The 22,213-nt window shown below is 41.7% G+C and overlaps 2 protein-coding genes across 4 annotated transcripts in view; one reads left to right on the top strand and one right to left on the bottom strand.

The window, feature by feature from the left end:
- Window positions 1-2,852, bottom strand: part of LOC140510653 (uncharacterized) — an 84,646-nt gene extending 81,794 nt beyond the window's left edge. For both annotated transcript variants that reach the window (XR_011969320.1, XM_072619410.1), the window contains exon 1: window positions 2,052-2,852. The gene's annotated coding sequence lies outside the window, so the exon portion shown is untranslated. The remainder of the gene's footprint in view (window positions 1-2,051) is intronic.
- PARVA (parvin alpha) overlaps window positions 1-22,213 on the top strand; it is a 161,397-nt gene that overhangs the window by 115,458 nt on the left and 23,726 nt on the right. For both annotated transcript variants that reach the window (XM_072619408.1, XM_072619409.1), the window contains exons 6-9: window positions 4,537-4,652; window positions 15,796-15,854; window positions 17,784-17,803; window positions 19,785-19,846. In XM_072619408.1, the coding sequence (XP_072475509.1) occupies window positions 4,537-4,652; window positions 15,796-15,854; window positions 17,784-17,803; window positions 19,785-19,846 (257 nt within the window). The remainder of the gene's footprint in view (window positions 1-4,536; window positions 4,653-15,795; window positions 15,855-17,783; window positions 17,804-19,784; window positions 19,847-22,213) is intronic.

Raw genomic sequence — 22,213 nt, 5'->3', positions numbered from 1 at the left:
TGGTTCCATCTGTGGAAGAAAGTTAGTACTCTGTGCTTTAGCCACAAGCTTGCCTGAGGCAGATTTATTCATTTTATTCTAATTCTAAGCATCTCTATGAAAAGAGTCAGACAGAGAGAGATAAAGACCGATAGAGTCAGGGATAGAAACCGAGAGGGAGGGAGAGAGAGAGAGAAAGAGACAGAGACATACACAGAGAAGGAGAGACAGAGAGGGAAGGAGAGAGAGAAGGAGGGAGAATCCAAAGAGAAAGAGATTCATCATACATTTATAAATTTTAACACCTTTGAGTTACAATTTATAGGATTCAAGAACAAAGAAAAATTCCACAATTAAACAAAACGTAATTACAATGCTCAGGTAAAAGTTCAATTACAGTTTTGATTCATCAAACAGAACAATAGTCACTTAAAATGTAGACAGGATATTGGTAACTCCCAGATAAGAAAACTCCTTTCACCAGTGCAGATGGGTACCTTCTCAGAGAGCTGTCCAGGACAGTGGGGTCAAACTCAAATAAAAAATTCCATGAAATGGTATATAAGGAAGGATCCTTATGAGCTGGATATTGACTTGTTATTGTTGAATCATTTCAGTTGTGTCTGACTCTCTGTGACCCCATTTGGGGTTTTCTTGGCAAAGATAATGGAGTAGGTTGTCATTTCCTTCTCCAACTCATTTTATGGAGGAGGAAACTGAGGCAAACAGGATTAAGTGACTTGCTCAGGGTCATACAACCAGGAAGTATCTGAGGCCAGATTTAAACTCAGGTCCTTCTGACCCCAGGACCTATACTCTTATCTACTGTCCTACCTAGCTGACCTATGTTGACTTAGAAAACCACATAATAACATTATCTATGTTCCATTGTATATTAATTTTGCTAAATATTTCCCAATTACATTTTAATCTAACTAAGGTCAACACTCAGGAGTATTGTGGGTAGTTTAATACCTCTGGTCTAGAGCACCCAGGATTTGCTTAAGGTCACACACAGACACTTTGAGTGAGAGGCTGGATTTGAGCCTTGACTCTGAGACCCATTCTCCATCCACTACACAAAGATAAAGACAATCCTTGCCCCCCCCACCCCAAAAAAACAACTCAAAGCCTTTATAATCCAGTAAGAGAGATAATGGAAGCACTAAAATTGATTAATATTAAGTTCACATGGAAGGAAGACAAAGTACTGTGAGATCAGAGGATTCCACTAGATTGGATTCAAAGAACATGTGTTAAGCTCCTACTGCACTGTAGGCAGCCTTGGAGTCACAAAGATCAAAGTTCTGTCCTCCTTCCAACCTACGGGTTTTTCAACCTTGGACAAATCACTTAACCTCTATGTGGCTCAGTTGTCTCTCTAAGAATTTAAGTTGCTAAGCTGCTAAACTGCATTTGCTGAGGGAATTTTTACTTTGATGAAATTCTAGATCTGGACCTTCCTTCCATCCCACCCCCTAAATATGTGCAAGGAATTATGGTAGGTAATAGAGATACAAAAAAAAAAAAAAAAACAAACCCCAAAACAAAAACAAACAAACCCAGCCTTTGAGGAATTTACTCTAGTAGAGGGGAGTAGGGGTGGGGGTGACAAGGTGTAACTTGTATACAAATAAGTAAACACAAAGTAATTTCAAGAGGAAAGGAGATCATAGGATTTGGAGTTGGAAGTGACCTTGGAAATCATCTTAGTTCAGTCCCATTTAACAGAAGAAGAAACTGAGCACACCCTTGGTGAAATAGCTTGTTCAAGATCATGCACCTAAGTGACAGAGCTGGGATTCAAACTCAGGTCTTCTGACTCTGAATCCAGTGCTCTTTCTATTATAATCTGCTGCTTTACTTTGGGGAGAAAGGGAGCATATTTGTTCTGCAAAGTTCTCTTGCCCATACCACAAATGCAACATATTCAAAGCTTTACTTTTCATCCTATCCCATAAACAGCTCCTCCCGCTGACTTCTTTATTTCTGTTAATGGTACCACTGTTCTCCCAAATATCCAGGCTTAAAACCTTGGAATTCATGATTTTCCTTGTTTTCCCCACACATACCTCAAAGAAGTTAACAGGTCTTACTGCATCTTGCCCTCTATGTTTTCCTTTCCATTCTCAATATCCATTCTCAAGTAGAACCCTAGAATTGAGAGCTAGAAGAGACCATCAAGGTGGTATATTTGCGTATCTCTCTGTCTCTCCCACTGGATTATGTAACCACAGTCCAAAATCCTATTGGTATTGGACGTTCTCCTCATTGATGGAAAGGAATGTCCTGCTCTGCAGGAGGGGCAGGGTGGAGTTGGTCAGAGATGGAGGGATCCAGCCTTCTTCAGACTTTAAGATGTCTTCTCAGAATCTCTTCCTTCAGCAACCTGAAGTGGGGTTGGCCTCTTCCATCTTCCCTCCTGAAACTGGAAGCCAGAAGCACCCAAAGCAACTTAACCCTTGAAAGGTCAATGACAGATGTTGAGCAGCTCTTGATGTTTATTTTTGATGAATAAGGTTATTTTTCTATTCAAGCTCTCCTTCGGGGCCTCATCATAGTGTGAAGGTGACACTGGGTTCTTGAAGACACAAGCTCAAGCACGTCTGACCAAGCAGAAAAGCCTTCAAGTATAGCCCTGGTGAGGAACTGGGCACCTATCAACTAAGGACCAGCTGAGAAAGTTACAAGTTACAAGAAGGTTGAACATGAAATGACCAAACTCTCTAGAGAGGGAGAGATCACTTCCAGCATTGGGGATTAGAGAAGTCTTCATGAAGGGAGAAATATTTGAAGTACTTGAATGATGGGTCTTCCTATCTTGAGCTTTAAAGAGCTTTGGATTCCTTCCTTTTCTAATTCCTCTTGTCAGATACCCTATAATGTAATGATACAAAGGTTATTAACATCAACCTCTTCACGTGGTATAGGAGTTTCTATACCAGCCATCTCCTACATAGGTCCCAGAGATGTTTACCTAAGAGCTCATAATTCTCATGGATCTGAAGGCCCTAAGAGCAATGGAAGTTTCTTAGGTATCAGTAATATACTCAGTGTCCTGTTCTTTGCCACTGTACAAACAGACTCACACGAGACAACTAGGTGGCACAGTGGATGGAGAGCCAGGCACGGAGTCAGTAAGACTCATCTTTGTGGGCTCAAATCTAGCCTCAGATACTTACTAACTGTGTGAACCTGGGCAAGTGAGTTGATCCTATTTGCCTCAATTTCCTCATCTGTAAAAATTAGCTGGAGAAGGAAATGGCAAACCACTCCAGTATCTTTGCCAAGAAAACCTCAAATGTGCTTGGACACAACAGAAAACAACTGAAGAAAACTTAACTGATGCAGAATAAAATTAATAGAAGCAATAGAATTATTTATGTAATCATAACAGCATTGTAGAGACAAACAACTTTGAAAGACAGAAGAACTCTGATCAATGCAGTAAACAAACACAATCCAAGGGAACAGATAACGATGCAGCTACTTGGACAGAGAGATGACAGACCTAAGGTATAGAATGAGACACATATTTTTGGACATGGCCAATGTAGAAGTTGGTTTTGTTTGACTATGCTTGATTTTTTCCCAATGAGGCTAGGGTAAGAGGGAGAGAAAATAGTTTTCTAATTGAAAAAAATTAGATTTAAAAAAATCTATATATTAATAAGACCTCTTTCCAAGTATTCTGGAGTCCTGTAGGAGAGATAAGCCTTGGCCAGTTCAGAAGGAAGCCAGAACCTCAGAGACAGAAGTTCTGGGGTGGGGTCTGGGAAAGTGACATCCTAATGTTTATCTTCATAAAGAGAGTATCCTCCGACCCTCAGTGCCTGAGATCCCCCAAACAGGGACCTAATTAGTGAGTTCCATATTCATTCTTGGCCTAATTCATGTTTTGTTTGCTATGGTTCTTCAGAATAACAGACATTCTGCAGGAAGTCTTTCCTAACGCCTCTTAATTCTAGTGCTTTCTTCTGTTAAGAATTTCTTCTCTCTCCCACATATAGCCTCTGTGTAGTATATGTTTGCATGCTGTCTCTCTGTTTGGGCTGTAAGCTCCATGGGAGCAGGGGACTATCTTTTGCCTCTTTTTGTATTCCCAGAACTTGGCACAGTACCTGGCACATAGTAGGTACTCCTTAAGTGCTTGTTGACTGACTGACTGACTGACTTGACTGTGTCTCACTCACTTCTCTCAACATACATATTAGATTGTGAAGCTCTTTGACAGAAGGAATGATCTGTTTCAGCTTTGTATCACTAGGCCGAAACATGGTATCTTGTGCTAATGATTCCTAAATTGAACAATGTTTCATTTATGCTTTAATTTAAAGAGGTATTCCAAGTAAAGAATCGGGAGGGCTCACCTGAAAAGTTGAGCTCGGAGGACTTGAAACGGAAGCTGTATGGCCTCTTCTCGGGAAGCTTATAGAGAGGATTCTTTTTCAGAATTTGGTTAGACTGCATGACCTCTGAGACCTTTTCCAACTTCAAAGGAATCTGGTATTCTAAGAGTAGAAATCCTCTAATGTTTCAAATCATCTCTCATTTCAGCTGTCCATGCCAAGAGCCTTGTGGCAATTCTTCATCTTTTGGTGGCTCTGTCCCAGTATTTTCGAGCCCCGATCCGACTCCCGGACCACGTTTCCATCCAAGTCGTGGTGGTTCAGGTAAGAAGGGTGGAATGCTATCTCTATATGGTATAGACCTTGTGTGACAGAGGAGAAAGAAGTCTCAAATGTGCGTGCATGCTATATTTATCTGTGTTTATGGTATAAGGGATGGATGTGACTGTGTATATGGTTGGGTGTATTTGTAGGGGTGGTGACTGTACATGCATAGGTGTGGCTTGTAGATGTGGGGAGTTTGGTGGGATGACTATGTGGAAGATAGAATATGTGTATATATATATATATATGTGTATATATAAATATATATATGATATCTACATTTCATGGATATGGTATATGTGCTATATGTATTTGGGTATGTGGTGTGGATGGATGGATGTATTCAAGTTGGTAAGTTTTGCTACCCAGAGTAGCACAACTGGAGTTAGAAGTAGCCTATTTCCCAGTTAATGGATGGAATTTCCATTTTCCTAAAAATAGAAAAATGGGCAGGCTTTCTGTGACAGGTAGAGAAAAGTTACCCCATTGTTCACTGCCTGCCAGAGTCTAGGGCATGTTTCTGAGTCCTGGAAATCCTCATAAACTCCCATAATTCAAGGCATTGGGCTGGTCCATTGGGGCACAGGATATTTGGGACATAGACAGGCCTCTTGGGTATTATACACCTGTAGGTGGGACCCAAGGGGAAATATCACAACCACTGAATTCCCCTTGAGAAATTAACAAGTCAATCAGCAAATCTTTATTTGGCCTCTGCTACGGGCCCATGAAAGATCTGAGAACATCAGACTTTTGTAAGGTTTGTCAGTGTTGAGCACAAGTCATCAAGCATCTATTAAGCTTTTACTACTGGAGTTAAAAAGAAAATAAAAGTACCTGTTTTCTGAAGCTTACAATCCTTTTAAGAAGTAGCACAGGAGAGATTTCCCCTACCCTGCCATACTCCTCTCTCATAATCTGTCAGTCCCATTTCTCATCTGCCTTCTTATAGATGGGGGCTTTGCCACTTAGTACCTGCATGACCTTGGGCAAATCATTTCATCTCTCTGAGTCTCAGTTTCCTATCTATTCAACTAAGAGGTTGGACAAAATATTCTTAAAGGTCCCATCTGCCTCTAACTGCTATCTATGCACTCTACTTTGCTCCAATATTTTTATCCTGATTGGCAAGAGACAGGTTCCCCATTCCATTCTTAATCCCTGTACCTGGCTGCTCTTTCCATGACTCTGGTGGGAGTAGGATAAGGAAGGGCTAAGGAAGAACCCAAGATTTTACTCATGAGGAACTGGAGGAGCAATCATACCAGTGATATACATGAGGAGATTGTAAAGGGACACCAGTATTGTTCTGGGAAACCAGGGATGTTTTTATGCCTATAAACTTAGATTGGAACATGTTAACTGTGGAACAATGACAGGATACTTAGATGGACATTTTCTGTAGTCAACTAAAAATTGCTGTCATCATCATCCCCTTCATCACCTGTCATTATCATTATCGATATCATAATTTACAATATTTTGTGTCTGGAGCTGGAGGAGATTGGGACAAGCACAGAGAGACTGGATTATAGAAAAGAGATCATGGCTGGAGCTGTAGAGATGGACATCTTTGACCCAGAGGTTGAAGCCATGGAAATTACTTCTCCAAAGGAGTGAGGTAGAGGTAAAAGTGGGCAGTCAGGTGGCACAGTGGACGGAGTACTGGGCTCAGAATTAACAATGCTCATCTTCAGGAGTTCAAATCCAGCCTCAGACACTTCCTAGGTGTGTGACCTTGGATAAGTCACTTAACTCTACCTTGGTTTCCTCATCTATAAAAATGAGCTCAAAAAGAAAATGGCAAACCACTCTAGTATCTCTGTTAAGAAATCCCCAAATGAGGTCATGAAGAGCTGGACATGACTGAAACAACTGAACAACAACAAAAAAGAGAGATTAAAAAGGAAAGGAGAACAGGGTAAGCAGAGAAAGGAGCTAAGTAAAGAGCCAAAGAAGTTTTGGTTAGAGAGGTAAAGAATTTTGACTTTTCTATTTGTCTCCCAAGGACAAAACCAAGAGTGCTGGGTGAAAACTGCAAAGTGATAAATTCTTACCTTGATGACAAAGAAAAACATTCTAACAGCTAGAGCTGTCCATAAAGCCGAGCAGGCTTCCTCAAGATGCTGTGGGTTTCCCTTCATGGGAAGCCTTGGAACAGAGAGGCTGGACTACCACTGATAGGCTGCTTTGTGATGGAAATTCCTTTGGGGTTGGAGTTAAACTGGATGACTGCTGAGTTCCCTCTCAGCTCTCAAATTCTGTGATCTTGGAAAGTGCCCAGGGAAAGGAGAATTTCAAGAAGAAATGGCTGTTAAACAAAAGCTGAGAAGAATACAGAATCCGGGGGAAATAAGGGAAAGGGCTTTTGATATGGATGTGAAGTCACCAGTGCCCTCTGAGAGGGAAATTTCAATAGCTTGATGAAGGATAGACAGGTGGACAGGCTTCATAAACCAGATTACCAGGTTTCAAGGAAGCAATAAATGGTAAGGAAGTGGCAGCCGTGTGTAGAGATACTTCTGGATAAATTTGGCATGAGAAGATTGGAGAAGCATTAATGGGTAACTCAAGGAACTCTGGGGGAATCAAATAAACAGTTTGGGAGTCTTTTATTAAAAGATGGGGATATTTGTGTCTGAAGAAAGGGAATGTTAAAATAAAGGAGAAGGAGGGACCAAAGATGCTAATAAGGGAGGGCAATCATTTCAAGGGTGGTCTCTGTGGAAGTAGGAAGGGATGAGGGGCAGGTCACAGGTGGAGGAAGAAAAAAGCTGCACCTCCGAGGGAAGCAGAAGAAAGAACAGAGAGGTGTATAACCACCATGCTCATGCTCTGTCTTAGTTACCTGGCTACGTTTGATGCTCCCTTACCAGGCTAGAAGTTTGATAAAATCTCTTTTTATTTAAACTTTGTCTCTCCTAGTGCTAAGCAGAGGGATTTGCACACACTAGGGGCTTTAACATATTTATTGGATAGAATATTTTCTGATTCTGTTTATGATCCCTTTTCTGGACACATTCTAGTTTGGCAATGTTCTTTCTAAAATGTGGTGTCCAGAACTTAACACAGAAACAAGGAGGTGCAAAAGGAGTCGGAAGGCCTCAGTTTACCTTTTGAACAAGTCACTCAATCTGGGTGAGCCTCAGTTTTTTCATCTGTAAAATGGAGATCTTAGCATTCACATTTTCTGTCCCAGAGGATCATCTGAGGAAAGGGTTTTGTAAAGCTCTACAGAAATATTAATTTTAATATTAAGGCAAGTATATATACAGGCAGCTCCTCCTAGAGCAGGGATTCTTTAACTGTTGTTTTTTGTTTGTTTGTTTTGGTGAGGCAGTCAGGGTTAAGTGACTTGCCCAAGGTCACGCAGCTAGTAAGTGTCAAGTGTCTGAAGTCAAGTCCTCCTGACTCCAGGGCCAATGGTCTATCCACTACACCACCTAGCTGCTCCTGGAGCAGGAGTTCTTAACCTGGAGTCTGTGGATAGATTTCAATGAGTTCCTAAACTTGGATAGGGGGAAAAATTGCATCTTTATTTTCACTAGCCTTAACCGAAATTTAGCCTTTCCTTAAATTATGAGTTAAAAAAAATATTCTGTGAATAGGTCCATAGGTTTCACCAGACTGCCAAAGGGGCTCGGAAAGTTTAAGTACTCTAGGCTAGAGGGTCTCAGTAAAGTCAGAAGTGAAATCATCTCTGAAAATGAATTAGAGAGCAGCAAGAGGCATTCTGGGAAAAGAAAGCCCTAGAAGAGGCAATTTGTGAAAGTAACTGGAGTTGATGAGACATGAAGACAGAGATTGCCAGCAGCATAGAAGGCAGAAGGGAGAGAGCATGAGTTTCTATCAAGCAAGGCAAGGATTCAAGAATCCCACAACTTTGTCTAGCTATGCTTTTCAGCCTAAGATCTGAGATGCTGAAAATTGATGCCATGGATTTGGTGGGAGCGAGGTGTGGAATAAAGGTGTACAGAGTGTGGTTCTGGTTATTTCTGACCTGATTAACCATTAGACATGATTTAGGGAGGGTAGGGGATAAAAAGTAGAGTCTTTGGTTGTGCCAATCAATCCCTACTTCCACAGTGCTAACTGAGCTAGGTTTTTGAGTGGTCAGGGAGGTAGCTGTAATGAGAGAGGGAGAGTGTTGATCTGGGGTAGAGGAGAAGAGGGCATAGGACCCATGATAATAAGGTCCAAGGCCATGAGGGGCCACAAGAAATGGATAGCCATAGCCTCCTTAGTCCTCATGATTCATTTCTCTCATTTCTAAGCTCTACGCTTTGACTCTTTCCCCAGCAGCTGGTCTTCCAGGGTGCCCCTGCCGTGCTGGAGACTATTCCACAGTCCATTTGCCTGGGACTAGTACATGGTACCAGTAATAATAATGACATCTGACATTTATATAGTGCTCAAAGGCTTCCAAAGCCTTTATATGCATTATGTGAGTGAGGGAGCTCCTAAGCAGAGCTTTGTCTTTTGCCCTTTTGCTCTTTCTCAGAGCAAAAGAATGGATTGGGGTGTGATGAGGAAAGGAAGCTTTTAGCTAAAAACCAATCCATTCTTTTGCTCACCCTTCTTACTTCATGCACATTTTCAAATAATATAATTTAGAGAAATCTTTCATATTTGGTTTTTATATTCAAACCAGCAACTTGGACTCTTTTGAATAATGAAAATAGCTTACATGCATTGTGATTAATAATAATCTAAGATACATTCATAATATTCTCACACTTCTATTTTATTACTAATAACTCTTAGTTGTATAGAACTTTAGGTTTTACAAAGCACTTTCCCATCCTGTTAGAAGCAGTCAGGTGGCAAAGTGAAGATAGTACTTCTCTTGGAATCAGAAAGACCTGAGTTCAAATGTGGCCTCAGACACTTACTATCTACGTAACCCTGGGCAAGTCACTTTGCCTCAGATTCCCTCATCTGTAAAATGACGAATTAAACTATATAAATTAGCCCCTTGAAACTCCATCCTGCTCTACATTTAGGATCTTCTAATCCATTCACTTATTTCATCCTCATACTAGCCCTGTGGTGAGGAAACAGAAGCTGTGGGGTATACTCGACCCCGGTGACATATCAGATAATCAAGGAGCAGCATGGTGTCGTAGAAAGTGCCCTGAACTTGGGAGTAAGGGGACCTGTATTTGAACCCTAGAGAAAGACGTTAAGTGACTTATGCAAAGAACTAGTATCTGACGTTGTATTTGAACCAAGGTCACCTTGACCGGAATTCCACTACTTTAACACCTACACCATTTAGCTGCCTTGAACAAATTGTCCTTTCCTCTGGTGAGATGGCTAAAGAATTGTGTTCGGTTCTGGGTGCTGCATTTTATGAGGGACAAACTGGGGTGTGAGCAGGGCAGTAGGAAGAACATTTGATTAAAAAACATTTGTTCAACATTTGTTATGTACAGAGCCTTGTATTTTAGACTACGGAGGATAATAAGTTTAGAAAATCTGGGGTACCTACTCTCACAGAGCTTCTAGTCTGGTAGAGAAATGTGACCTCCATGTAAACAACTATGCCATGTTGACAGTCATTTGGATTAACTGGGCAAGGGGTAGACTATAGAAGACAGCACTTAGGATGGCACAAAACAGCTGCCTGATTTCAGAAGATTGTCACGACAGTGGAATCAAGTTTTCTCTGCTTGGCTTCAAAGTTCAGAATCAGGTCCTATGAATGGTAGTTACAGAGAGGCCCTCAGTATAAGGATTCTTTAGTAGTCCCAACTGGACTGGGCTCCCTCATGAGAAGTGTCACTGGACGTACAGTCATCGGAGATGTTGACAAGATGACCTCTGAGTCTTTTCCAATCCTTCCTGTACCTTGTGTAAGAATTTCCCTACTATATCCAATCCCTTATAAGCTGCATGTCTGAAGCAACTGTCATGTCTTCTTAGCAGTCACTAGCATGTCTTTCCAGTCTACATCATTTCTCTAAACTGTCGCCATAAGCATCGGAGAAAAGAATGGATTGCTGTTTTGTCTAAGTCTACCAGAAAATGTGGCCATTCCAAATCCCTTTTCCGTACCTTATTCTGAGTTCAAAAGAAGACATCAGCTAGCATGGTTGGGTTTGTGTGTGTGTATGTGTGTGTGTGTGTTTAATTTCTCCTGAATACAATTTTGCTAGAGAGATGGAGAAAGTAGGGCACATTATATAAATGGCATCAATGCAATTCAGGTTCTAAAGGGTTTTTTTTTTCATTATCAAGTTAAACATGCACAAAAGCTGGAGGCTGAGGTGTCAGCAGGAATTCATTTATCGAAATACAAAAGGAAATATTCCAGGCATAAATACGTGCTAATGTGTTCCGGCTAATCAGCTGGCTACTTAGGAGTCATTTTCACTCAGATGTTCTCCTTGCTTTGTATAAAGCCATCAGTGATCAGACCTAATTAAACACTGAGGTTACATGCATGTACAGTAGGAGGGGGTAAAAAGACAGTAGGTGGTAGATACCCCATATGGCCTGGGTTACAAGAGAGATCTTTCTTTTTTTCTGCTTTGACTCTAGATTCTAATTGATCTAAGCCAATTAAGTATCTTGTCATTTTAAGTTTGAATTGAGAGTTGGAAGGGACCTTTGGGGTCACATGGTCCAATTCTCTCTCATTTTTCCAATGAAGTCAGAGAAGAAAAATAACTTAATCACATAAGTAGTAGCAAGGTTGGAATTTGAACTCATATTCTTGGACTCCAAAGGCAGTATTTTTTTGTTATTAATTTATTTGTTTCCAATTTTTGTCAATCACTTCCATAAGTCTCTCCCCCTCCCTTCCTCCTCCCTCCCTGAGACAGCATGTAATCTTATATGGGTTCTACACATACATTCTTATTAAACACATTTGCACATTAGTCATGTTGCATAGAAGAATTAAAATGAGTGGGAGAAACCATGAGGAAAGCCTAAACAAAACAAAACATAACACAAGAGAAAATATTCTGCTTCATTCTGCATTCCAATTCCATAGCTCTTTCTCTGCATGTGGATAGCATTTTGCCTCAAGAGTCCTTTGGGATTGTTTTAGGTCCTTGAATTGCTGTGATGGGCTAAGTCTACCAGAAAAATTCCTCACAGTGAGATTGTTGCTGCGTGCCATGATCTCCTGGTTGTGCTCCTTTCACTCAGCATCAGTTCATATAAGTTCTTCCAGGCCTCTCTGAAGTCTTCCTGTTCATCATTTCTTATGGCACAATAGTATTCCATTACATTTATATACCACAACTTGTTCAGCCATTCCCCATTTCATAGGCATCCCCTTGATTTCCAGTTCTTGGCCACCACAAAGAGAGCTGCTATAAATATTTTGGTATACATGAGACCCTTTCCCATTTTTATGATTTCTTTGAGATACAGTCTTAGAAGTGATATTATTGGATCAAAGGATATGCACATTTTTGTAGCCCTTTGGGCATCGTTCCAAATTGCTCTCCAGAATGGTTGAATCAACTCACAGCTCCACCGACATGAATTAGTGTTCCAACCCTCCCACATCTTCTCCAACATTTATCATCTTTCTGTTTTGTCATGTTAGCCAGTCTGATAGGTATGATGTGGTACCTCAGAGTTATTTTAATTTGCATCTCTCTAATCAATAATGATTTTGAGCATTTTTTCATATTATTATAGATAGCTTTAATTTCTTCCTCTGAAAATGGCCCATTCTCATCCTTTGACCATTTATCAATTTAGGAATGACTTGTATTCCTGTACATTTGACTCAGTTCTCTATATATTTTAGAAATGAGGCCTTTATCACAGATACCAGCTGCAAAATTTCCTTCCCAGTTTTCTGCTTCCCTCCTAATCTTGGTTGCATTGAGTTTGTTTGTGCAAAAACTTTTCAATTTAATGTAATCAAAATTATCCATTTTGCACTTCATAATGTTCTCTATCTCTTGTTTGGTCATAAATTTCTCCATTCTCTATAAATCTGGCAAATACACTGTTCCTTGCTCCCCTAATTTGTTTATAGTATCAGTCTTTATACGTAGATCATGTATCCATTTGGTACAGTATTCTTTCTACAGTGCAAGGCCACTCCCTTCACAAAGTATAAGCTGACTATGGCTTTTATAAAGACCAGGCCCCACCGCTCCCCCTAAGTGTTTATGGGCAACATGAGCCATAACCCTAGAACAGCACATCCCCCAAATCATCCCCTGTTTAGGAGTCCCCTTGTTGACACCATATTATTTCAGTGACATTACATTTGCTTCTTTTTTGGTGGGGTGACGGGGAAGGTAGGGGCAAAGCAGGATTCCTTCCCTTCCACTTGTCACATTTGATACCCCTTTCCCCCATTCCATTTCCCCACCTCCCAGGAAACAACAGGACACCCTCTCTTAGTGAATAGGAGATTTACTATAAAACATTCTTTGGAAATAACAGCCACAAAGTCTTGGTAGGTATTTACATGTACAGACATCTCAAGAGGAGAGGCACCAGTATTTTTTGTGGCCCCATTCTACTCTTTTTATCAGTGACTTGTATATAGACCTAGATAATGTATGCCTAGTAAATCTATGGGTGACACAAGGCTAAGGAAGATGCTAAGTGACACATATCTGGATCCAAAAAGATCCTAACGAATTAGAAGAATGAGCTGAACTAGATGAAGTGGAATTGGTTAAAGAAAGATGGTATGTCCTACATTTGGGTTACAGAAGTATAGGATAAGGGAGACTATAACTGATATGAAAAGAAGCTTGTTTTGTTTTTTTTTAGTGGATCACACAGTTCACTTCAGTATTTTTACCAAGAAAACCCCAAATGGGGTCATTAAGGGTCAGATATGACTGAAACGACTCAACAACAATGAAACATTTCAAGGTGAATCAACTGTTTGATGCGACAGCCAAAAAAACTAATGCAAACTTAGTCTGCATTGTTGGGTAATGCCCAGAATAAGGGAGCTGGAAATCAGGCTGACCTCTGAGGCCCACCTTGATCAGACGCTCTTGAAATGAAGGCTGGATGACTAGTTAAAGATATTGTAGAGAGGATTCTAGATGGTGTCTGAATCCTGAAGTGGTACCAATTCTGAAGTTCCACATTTCCGTGGGAAACATGGCAAGGAGAAAGTCAGGGGAAGAACAGATGAAAAGAGGGAATGATTCAAACCACCAACTGGAGTTGGGAACTTGAAGTTCCTTTTCCATTCCCCTTTCCTGCTGACTGGTTGTCTTCCATCAGACCTTATCCTCAATATAAGCTTAGTTTAGCTGTCTTGGTGTACATTAGACTGGCTAAGCCTTGACTCTCCTAACCATGTATGCCCCTTGCTGGCATCCAAAGGATTGGCCCCACAACGACAAAGCTATACATCCACACTCCTCCTCTGAACATGCCCCCACCATGCTGTCCCTACACCTTTCCATTGCCCTTCTATACACCAGTAATATTCCCAAAGTTCCCCTTTCATTTGATTGTAGTCCCTTGGATTGCCAATTCCTTGAGAGTGTTTTGCCCAATGTTTTTATCTCCACCCCTAACACAGTGCCTGGCCCATTTGTGGTTCAGTCATTTTTCAGTCATACCTGACTCTCCATGACCCCATTGGAAATTTTTGTGGCAAAGATCCTGGAGTGGTTTGTCATTCCCTTCTCCAGTTCATTTTACAGAGTAGGAAACTGAGGCAAACAGGGTTAAGTCACATGCCCAGGATTACGTAGCTGGTAAGTGTCTGAGGCTGAATTTGAACTCAAGGAGAAGAGTCTTCCTGATTCCAGGCCAGCACTCCATCTGTTATACCACCAAGCTGCCTGGCACATAGTAGGTGCTTAATAAATGTTTACTGAAATAAATTTAGATTGTTCTCCCTCTCCACTCAAAAACTTTCAATGGTTCCCCATCGTCTGACTACATGATGAAGTGCAAACTCTTTAGCTTGGAATGCAAGAAGGTTCTCTCCTATCTAGCCCCAATTTGTCCTTGCAACCTCACCTCTTACTACTCTCCCACACAAATCTTCCCAGGCAAAATTAACCTTACTTCCCTACAAACACACACTTTGTGCTTTCAGAATATATCCCACATCACAGACGAATGTGAGAAAAGTATTGTGTAAAAGCTGGAGAAAGTGGAGGTGTTATTCTTCTCTTTCCTGTCTCTGCCATGCTTGCTTTCCCTAAGGGCTCTCCAAGTCCTACACATTCTCTGAGGCCCAGCCTCTCCTAATCACTGTCTACATGGGCTAGCCTTCCTCTGACCTCTAGTCATACTTACTGGTCTATGCTACTTGCTGCTTATCATGTACTGTTTAATATTATCTAGTATTTCATGTCTCTTTCTTACCTCCTCACTAGACTCTGAACTCCATGAGAGCCACTGTACTCAGATGGCTTCAGAGGAGAGAGTGAGGCTGGTGACTTTGCACTACCCTCCCTCACTTAAATCCAATTCACTTGCATGTCATGGTATCACCTCCCTGATGTCATGGGCCTCTTCCGGAATGAAGAACAAGTGGCAGCAGCAAGCAGTTGTAACCATGAGAGCAGGGATGTCTCTTAAGTCATCTCTATATCCCCCTGTGATGTGCCTAGCACATTGATAATGTGCCATGACCATCTTGATGGCAGCCTTGCACTTAATGGGTGCTCAATAAAGATTTGTAGATTGGCCGTGCCTCTACTCACACCCAGGGAGTAAGTCAGGTCCCACATAGGTCTTGAATATTACTAGCAATGAGAAATAAAAGCATCCAGATTTCCCAATTTAAAAACAAACAAAATACAACACCTCCTCTTGAATGACCCAGATTGTCTGTGGGATGATTCTAGGCTCCCCAGACATCATGCCTTTCTCTGCTTCTCTTGGAAAAGGCATGCCCAAGTCTTCAAAAATTTCATTTTAACTGTCCATTACTGAAGGTGAGCATTTTGCCTGCAACAAAGAAAACAAATGGCCTGCTTGTTGAGGCAAAGCTTTTAATTGCCCATAAGTGGAAACTGTACAATCCCTGTCACCAGAAGGCTGGTGCCCAATTTCCTTTCTAAGCCCTGTCCCTGCTCTGAGGGTACTTTAGACTCACTGGTAACTTTCTTAGTCTTATGAGCCCTGAGCTGAGGTTTTGCATTTTTTTTTAATCATCACATTTTCCCCCTTGTTTCAGAAACGGGAAGGAATCCTCCAGTCTCGGCAAATCCAAGAGGAAATAACCGGTAACACCGAGTATGTCAACACCATTGTTGCCAGCAGTTCTGTAATGGAACACAGATGTTTCTCAGAAATCCATCCATTCGATGATATTTAGTTTTCATTTATTGGGGTTCCACGAGGGATTATGCTTCAGCCAATGATTATAGCTTAGCCTTTCACATGCATTCAAAACATGTCTTTCAATACCAAAGGCACAGAGTTGGGTGGAGAATGGGAATTAACAGTGATTTGGAATGGGCTCATTTTGTGGCACTACAGGAAAAATACACCCAGAAAACCCAAACCAGCATGAAATCTTCATGCCATAAACATGGAATTGAATTAAGATTTTTAACCTTCAAAAACTATATTTTTCCATTTTCTGAAGCTGATTTATTTGGCCGGATTCCATGACTAAAAAAGGGGGAGAGGAGAGAAAAAACTTTTATAATTCTAAACATTTTCATTTGTCTAGAAGTAGTATTTATAAGCTGAACTACCCTTAGTATGCCAGACTTGAAGTTTTCCTGGGTTAAATGAGAAAAGAGGAAAAAAGGAGGAATTGGAAAGAACCCTGGACTAAGGGATCAGGAGACCCTGTATGACCATAGAATTCTCTAACCAGAGAATTAAAGACAAAGGGGACCATAGAGTCTAGAGCTAAAATTCAGCATGGTACAGTGGGAAAGAGTCCTGGATTTGACTTCAGAGAACCTGGGTTCAAATCCTGCTCTTTCCTCTTAGCACCTATGAAAATTTGGGAAAGTTACTTTTCCTCTCCAGACCTCAGTTTCTTCAACTATAAAATGAAGAAATTTGACTAAATGGCTTCTAGGGTCTCTTCTAGCTCTGGAGTGATCCTTCTAACGTCAGAAGACCCTCTTGAACCTGGACTGTGTTTTTTGATCCTGCTTGGGAACCTAGAGTTTAGTATGAATAAGGTCTTTCTCTCCAAGTGTTTGTATTGTTCAAATTCACACTGAATACATGTTTCCATTGGGCTGAAACCAATGACCACATTGTACATAATTATAAGTTTGAATAGTATAGATTTGAATATATGGGACCACTTTAAGGAATTCAGTATTTGTTCTAATTGGGACCTAACTGTACTAGGGATTCCTTTCAGATATAGGCTGGTGCTAGGTAACTATTGAGGTCAATTTTAACTTGAAAATTCTGTGATTCGATGATTTTACTTAAAAAGCACGAAGTGGCTTTTGAGTCATAATAGCTGACGTATACGTATAGCGCTTTAAGGTTGTCTCACTGGAGCCTCCCAACAGACCTGTGAGGGAGATGCTATTTGCTTCATTTTCACAGCGAAGGCCCAGACAGACCAAGTGACTTGCCTATGGTGGTAGAGCTGGTGAGTGTCAGAGGTGGGCTTGTCACAGGTTTCTTTCTGAAGCTGAGTCCTGTGCTCAGTCATCCTGGCTATGCTGCCCCTGTAAAAGGGCCTCTCAGCCGTGCCCCTCAGGATCCTGTTGTGCCCACCCCAGGCAGCTCTTTGGTGGTGGAAAGGAAAGAGCACACACACACACACACACACACACTCACACACACACACACACTCTCACACACACACACTCACTCACACACACTCACACACTCACTCACACTCTCTCACACACATACACACACTCACACACACACTCTCACACACACACACTCACTCACACACACTCACACACTCACACACTCTCTCACACACATACACACACTCACACACACACACTCAAAATTTCCATAATTGTAGCCTCCCTCATAAAGCTTAGTGACAAGAGGCTTTTTGAATTCTTCCAACAAAAGAAAAGCTTCTAATCAACTGTGTTCAGGGCCAGGAAGGGGGATTAGGCTAGTCAGCTAAAGATGCCCTAGAAGGTTCCCTTGATGACCAAAGAAAGCCCATCCAAAGGGGATGAGAAGCATGTCATTCTTTCTCTTCTTTTTTTACCACAGGGCTCTATCAGGAAGACATGGTAAGTTTCACAGGACTGACATCTCTGGCTTGTCGCTGCCAAGAGTGCTCTGGTTAATTCTGCAACAGCTGGGCAGTTTGCATGCCATGGGGAGGCACAGGACATACCACAGCTGCCTGGGCACACATGTCCTCCACAGGGGGTGGCCTTTCCTGAGGGGGTCCCTTAAGCTCTCCCTGTCTGACATCTGGGGCTGGGGCCTTCCTAGAAGTCACCAGAAGGCTGCAGACTACTTTTCTGAAGTTCTGCTTTGTTCACTTCCCCGGAGGCATTTCCCTCTGCACTTTAAAGAAGGAAGAAAGGGAAAGAGGTGATAGAAGGCATTGTTGGAGGTCCTTGATTCAAGGCTGACAACCTACTTTGCAGTCTTGGGCTGTCCTCGTTCCATCCCAGTGCCTCAACTTGCTTTGATCAGGGTCTGCTTGCCCACCCACTATGCTTCCCTGCCTCCTCTTTTCTAACCCTATTAGTGCTGTTTAGCTAACTGGCTCATGGTTATGACAATGACTTGTAAAAGTAGACCAATGTCCCCTTCCAAACACCCTGAAGAAGCCCTGTCATGTAGTGGAAAGATGCTGAACTTCTGACCATGAAGTCTTGACCCTACTCAAGAATCTTCAATGACTCCCCATTGTCTTTAGTTTAAAATACAACTTGATATTTATTTCACATTCTTACCCTTCATATTCTGTACCATGCATTCCATTCAAATTGACCAGTAGGCCAATCTGTTCCCCCCTCAAGGAACTCACAGTCTTTTTGGAGTATACAACATATACACGGAGGAGAGAGAAATAGCAATCAGGGAGCTGTAGGAAGTCGAACTTACCTGAGCTCAGAAGGAGCTCAATGCAACTGCAGAGTGCTCCCTTCTCACCTCCTTCCTTCCTTTTTAACATGGCTTTCTTCTGAGCTCAACTCAGGTACCACTTCCTATGGCCCCCTAATTGTTCTTTCTCGCCCTCTCCTCATTAATAACGGAGGTACTTATCCGTGTACATATTGCGTCCTCCAAATAGAATGTAAGTTTCTTGAAAGCAGGCACTATTCTCTTTTTTTCTTTGTATTCCTAGCACTTAACACATAGTAGGTACCTTAATATTATCTTGTTGATGATAATAATATTAATTACATTAATAATATTATTGCTATATCTTAGTGAATGGGGTTAAAGATCTGTAATCAACTCCCATGGGATCATGGAGTTCATGTGTCCAGATATCCAACAAGCCCCCCCCCCCACTTCTCTTCAAATGGGAGATTGTAAGTGAACTCATCTGGTAGAGACAGAGAGGCATCGTTAGGCTGCATCTGATCACAGCGGCATCAATTACTCCTAGTTCTGGTGTACACATTGTGTGTGGACTGTGGAGCAAACAGCATGACATGGTCTACACAGAACCCCATACACACCAGCTCTCTGCACAATGATCATGCCAAGAGAGGAGACCCAGGACGAAAGAACTGTGGTCCCATGGCCGTACCAGGCCTCCCACTTTCAGGGCCAGTGGTCCCTGCATCGATTCTCACCATGTCCTTTCTCATCCCCAAGGAGAAGCCAAGTCAATATAAAATATACCAGTAGCTATCCCTTAGTAGCTGGCTCCTTTAGTACCCTGGTGGATTTGCCAGAACAAATCAGCCACCTCTCATTTCAGATATTCAAGCAGACCCACCAAAGGAGTTCCCAAGTGGAATCTTCCATGGGTAATGCTAAGCACCACCATTTACACATGCTCTCTGTTCCATTTCCAAGCCCCACAATACTCTCATTCTCTTTGCTATACTGACAATGAGCAAGTGACATCAGAAACTTGTTTTCCTCCTCCATAAAATGGGAATACCAATGCTTAAACTATGCTACCTCAGAGGGTGGTTGTGAGGGAGATGCTTTGTGACCTCCAAGCCCTATAAATGGTAGTCTTTATATGGAATGGAGTGTCAATGCAGCTGATGGTTTGAGTACTTCTCTGTCTTTCAGAGCGTGATGCCTTCGACACCCTGTTTGACCATGCTCCAGACAAGCTCAATGTGGTGAAAAAGGTAAGAAGATGTTTTCATTGGAAATACAAATAAATAAATAGCCAGAGGAGATGGAATAGTGGGGAGATAAGAAAAATAGATTTACTGAATCTCCAAAATATCATTGTTGTGGAAAACATGCCCCTGCGATACTTGGAGTGACAGTACTGCTTCTCTGTTGTTGGTCAGTCTCATACCATTCTTCATGACCCCATTTAGGGTTTTCTTGGCAGAGACACTGGAGTGGTTTGCATTTCCTTCTCCAATTCATTTTACAGATAAGGAAACTGAGGTAAACAGAGTTAAGTGACTTGCCCAGGGTCACACAACTAGTAAGTGTCTGAGGTCAAATTTGAACTCAGGTCCTCTTGACTCCAGGCCCAGGGCTCTACACACTGCACCACCTAGCTGCCACTCCTGCTGCCCTGAGGGAGAATCCCATAACAGTCAGCCTCAGCAAGCATAGATGTGGATTTCTTTTCACTTGAAGTCAGTTGTGAAGTCAGTTCAGTGACACAAATTTATAACCCACGATTAGGGTGTCTTTCCAGAGAGCCTGGTTCTTTGAGAGAACAATGGTTCTTTGAAACTGCTCCCAGCCCTCCCCTTCTCCTTTTTGAGGCTACTAGGGTAACTCTCCATACTTCTTGGGCACAGAAGAAAGAAAGCTAAGAATCTCATGCCCCTGCTTCTCTGTCCTGGGGAGTACCCTATATCCTTTCTATAAACTGCTGCTCTACTCTGTGCCCTCAGCCCTTACTGATTCCTGTGCCAAGCAAAAGCCTAAGGAAGGAGAGGGCTGTGGAGATTTCACATGAAAACTTAGGGTGGTGCAGTGAGAGCTGGGCATGACATCAGAATGCTTGGGTTCAAACTTTGGTTCTGATAATGACTGTGTGGCCTTGGGCAAGTAATCTTATCCCTCCAACACTTGAGCTGTTTCTTTACATATTCTATGGAGAGGATGCTTTGATTACTCACTGTATGGAGTTGAAAGAAAAGCACTATTGGAGAGCAGGAGTTCTTAACCTGGGGTCCCTGAACTTAGTTTGATTATTTCTTTTCAAATACTTGTATAACAATTTCCATATAATTGCTTGCTGTTGCAATCCTAGGTGTTTTATTTTATCTTATGTATTTAAAAACATTGTGAGAAAAGGAAAGGGGGACATAAATTTTAGCGGTCTACCAAAGGAGTCTATGACACAAAAAGTTTAAGGAAACCATGTACCTGTGAGATAGTAGATAGAGGCTTGGAGTAGGAATTGGCAAGGTGCATCCAAAACTTGGCTCAGAAACATCCTGGGTATTTGGTCCTGGGCAAATCATCTCAATTCTCTCAGCCTCAGTTTTCCTCATCTGTAAAATGGGGATAATCATAGTAATAGTCATCTCAAAGGACTCTTATGAAGGTCAAATGATATAACACATGAAAAGTGCTTTATAAACCTTATTAGACTGTAAAGCAATATAGAGGCCAGTTAGATGGTGTAGTGGATATAGTGCTGGGCCTGATCATCTTCCCGAGTTCAAATCTGGCCTCAGACACTTACTAACTGTATGACCCTGAGCAAGTCATTTAACCTAGTTTGCCTCAGTTTCCTCAAATGTAAAATGAATTGGAGAAGGAAATGGCAAACCACTCCAGTATCTTTGCCAAGAAAACCCCAAATGGGTCATGAAGAGTTGGACACAACTGAAAACAACTGAACAACAAAAGGGAAATGTCAGAGTCAGCTCTAAGCAGATTGTGAGAATCGATTGTTAAATTTGGGGCCAGCTAGGTGGTACAATGTATACAGTACTGGGCCTGGAGTCAGGAAGACTCATCTTTGTGAGTTCAAATCTGGCCTTAGACATTTACAAGCTGTGTGACCCTGGGCAAGTCACTTAACCATGTTTGCCTCAGTGTCCTTCTTTAAAGAAGGAAATGACAAACCATTCCAATATCATTGCTAAGAAAACCCCAGATTGGGGCACCAAGACCTAAGAAAAATGACTGAAATCAAGGTGTCCAGAGGAGAGCAATTAACATGGTGAAAGGCCTTTTGAGTCCACATCACACGAGGAACCCTTGAAGGGAACTGACTGTGTTTAGGCTGGAGAAGACTGAGGGAGCACTTGATAGTTGTCTTTAAGTGTTTGAAAGGCTAAAATTATGTGGAGAGAATATATTTTTTCCATTTGGCCCCAGAAAGCACAAGAGTTGCTAAGAGCTTTAAATGAATGAATACATTGAAGCAAGAGCCCTGAGTGGAAGTTACAAACAGACAAATTTAGATGTGATCACATGCACGCGCACACACATACTTCCTAACACTTAGAGCTGTCCCAAAGTGAACTAGGCTGCCTAGAAAACTGATGGATTTTCCCTCCTGGGAGGTCCCA

The sequence above is a fragment of the Notamacropus eugenii genome, chromosome 6 (assembly GCF_028372415.1).
Source record: "Notamacropus eugenii isolate mMacEug1 chromosome 6, mMacEug1.pri_v2, whole genome shotgun sequence".
Classification (NCBI taxonomy): Eukaryota; Metazoa; Chordata; class Mammalia; order Diprotodontia; family Macropodidae; genus Notamacropus; species Notamacropus eugenii.
Note: the sequence above shows the minus strand (reverse complement) of the source record. Positions and strands in the feature narration are given on the sequence as shown.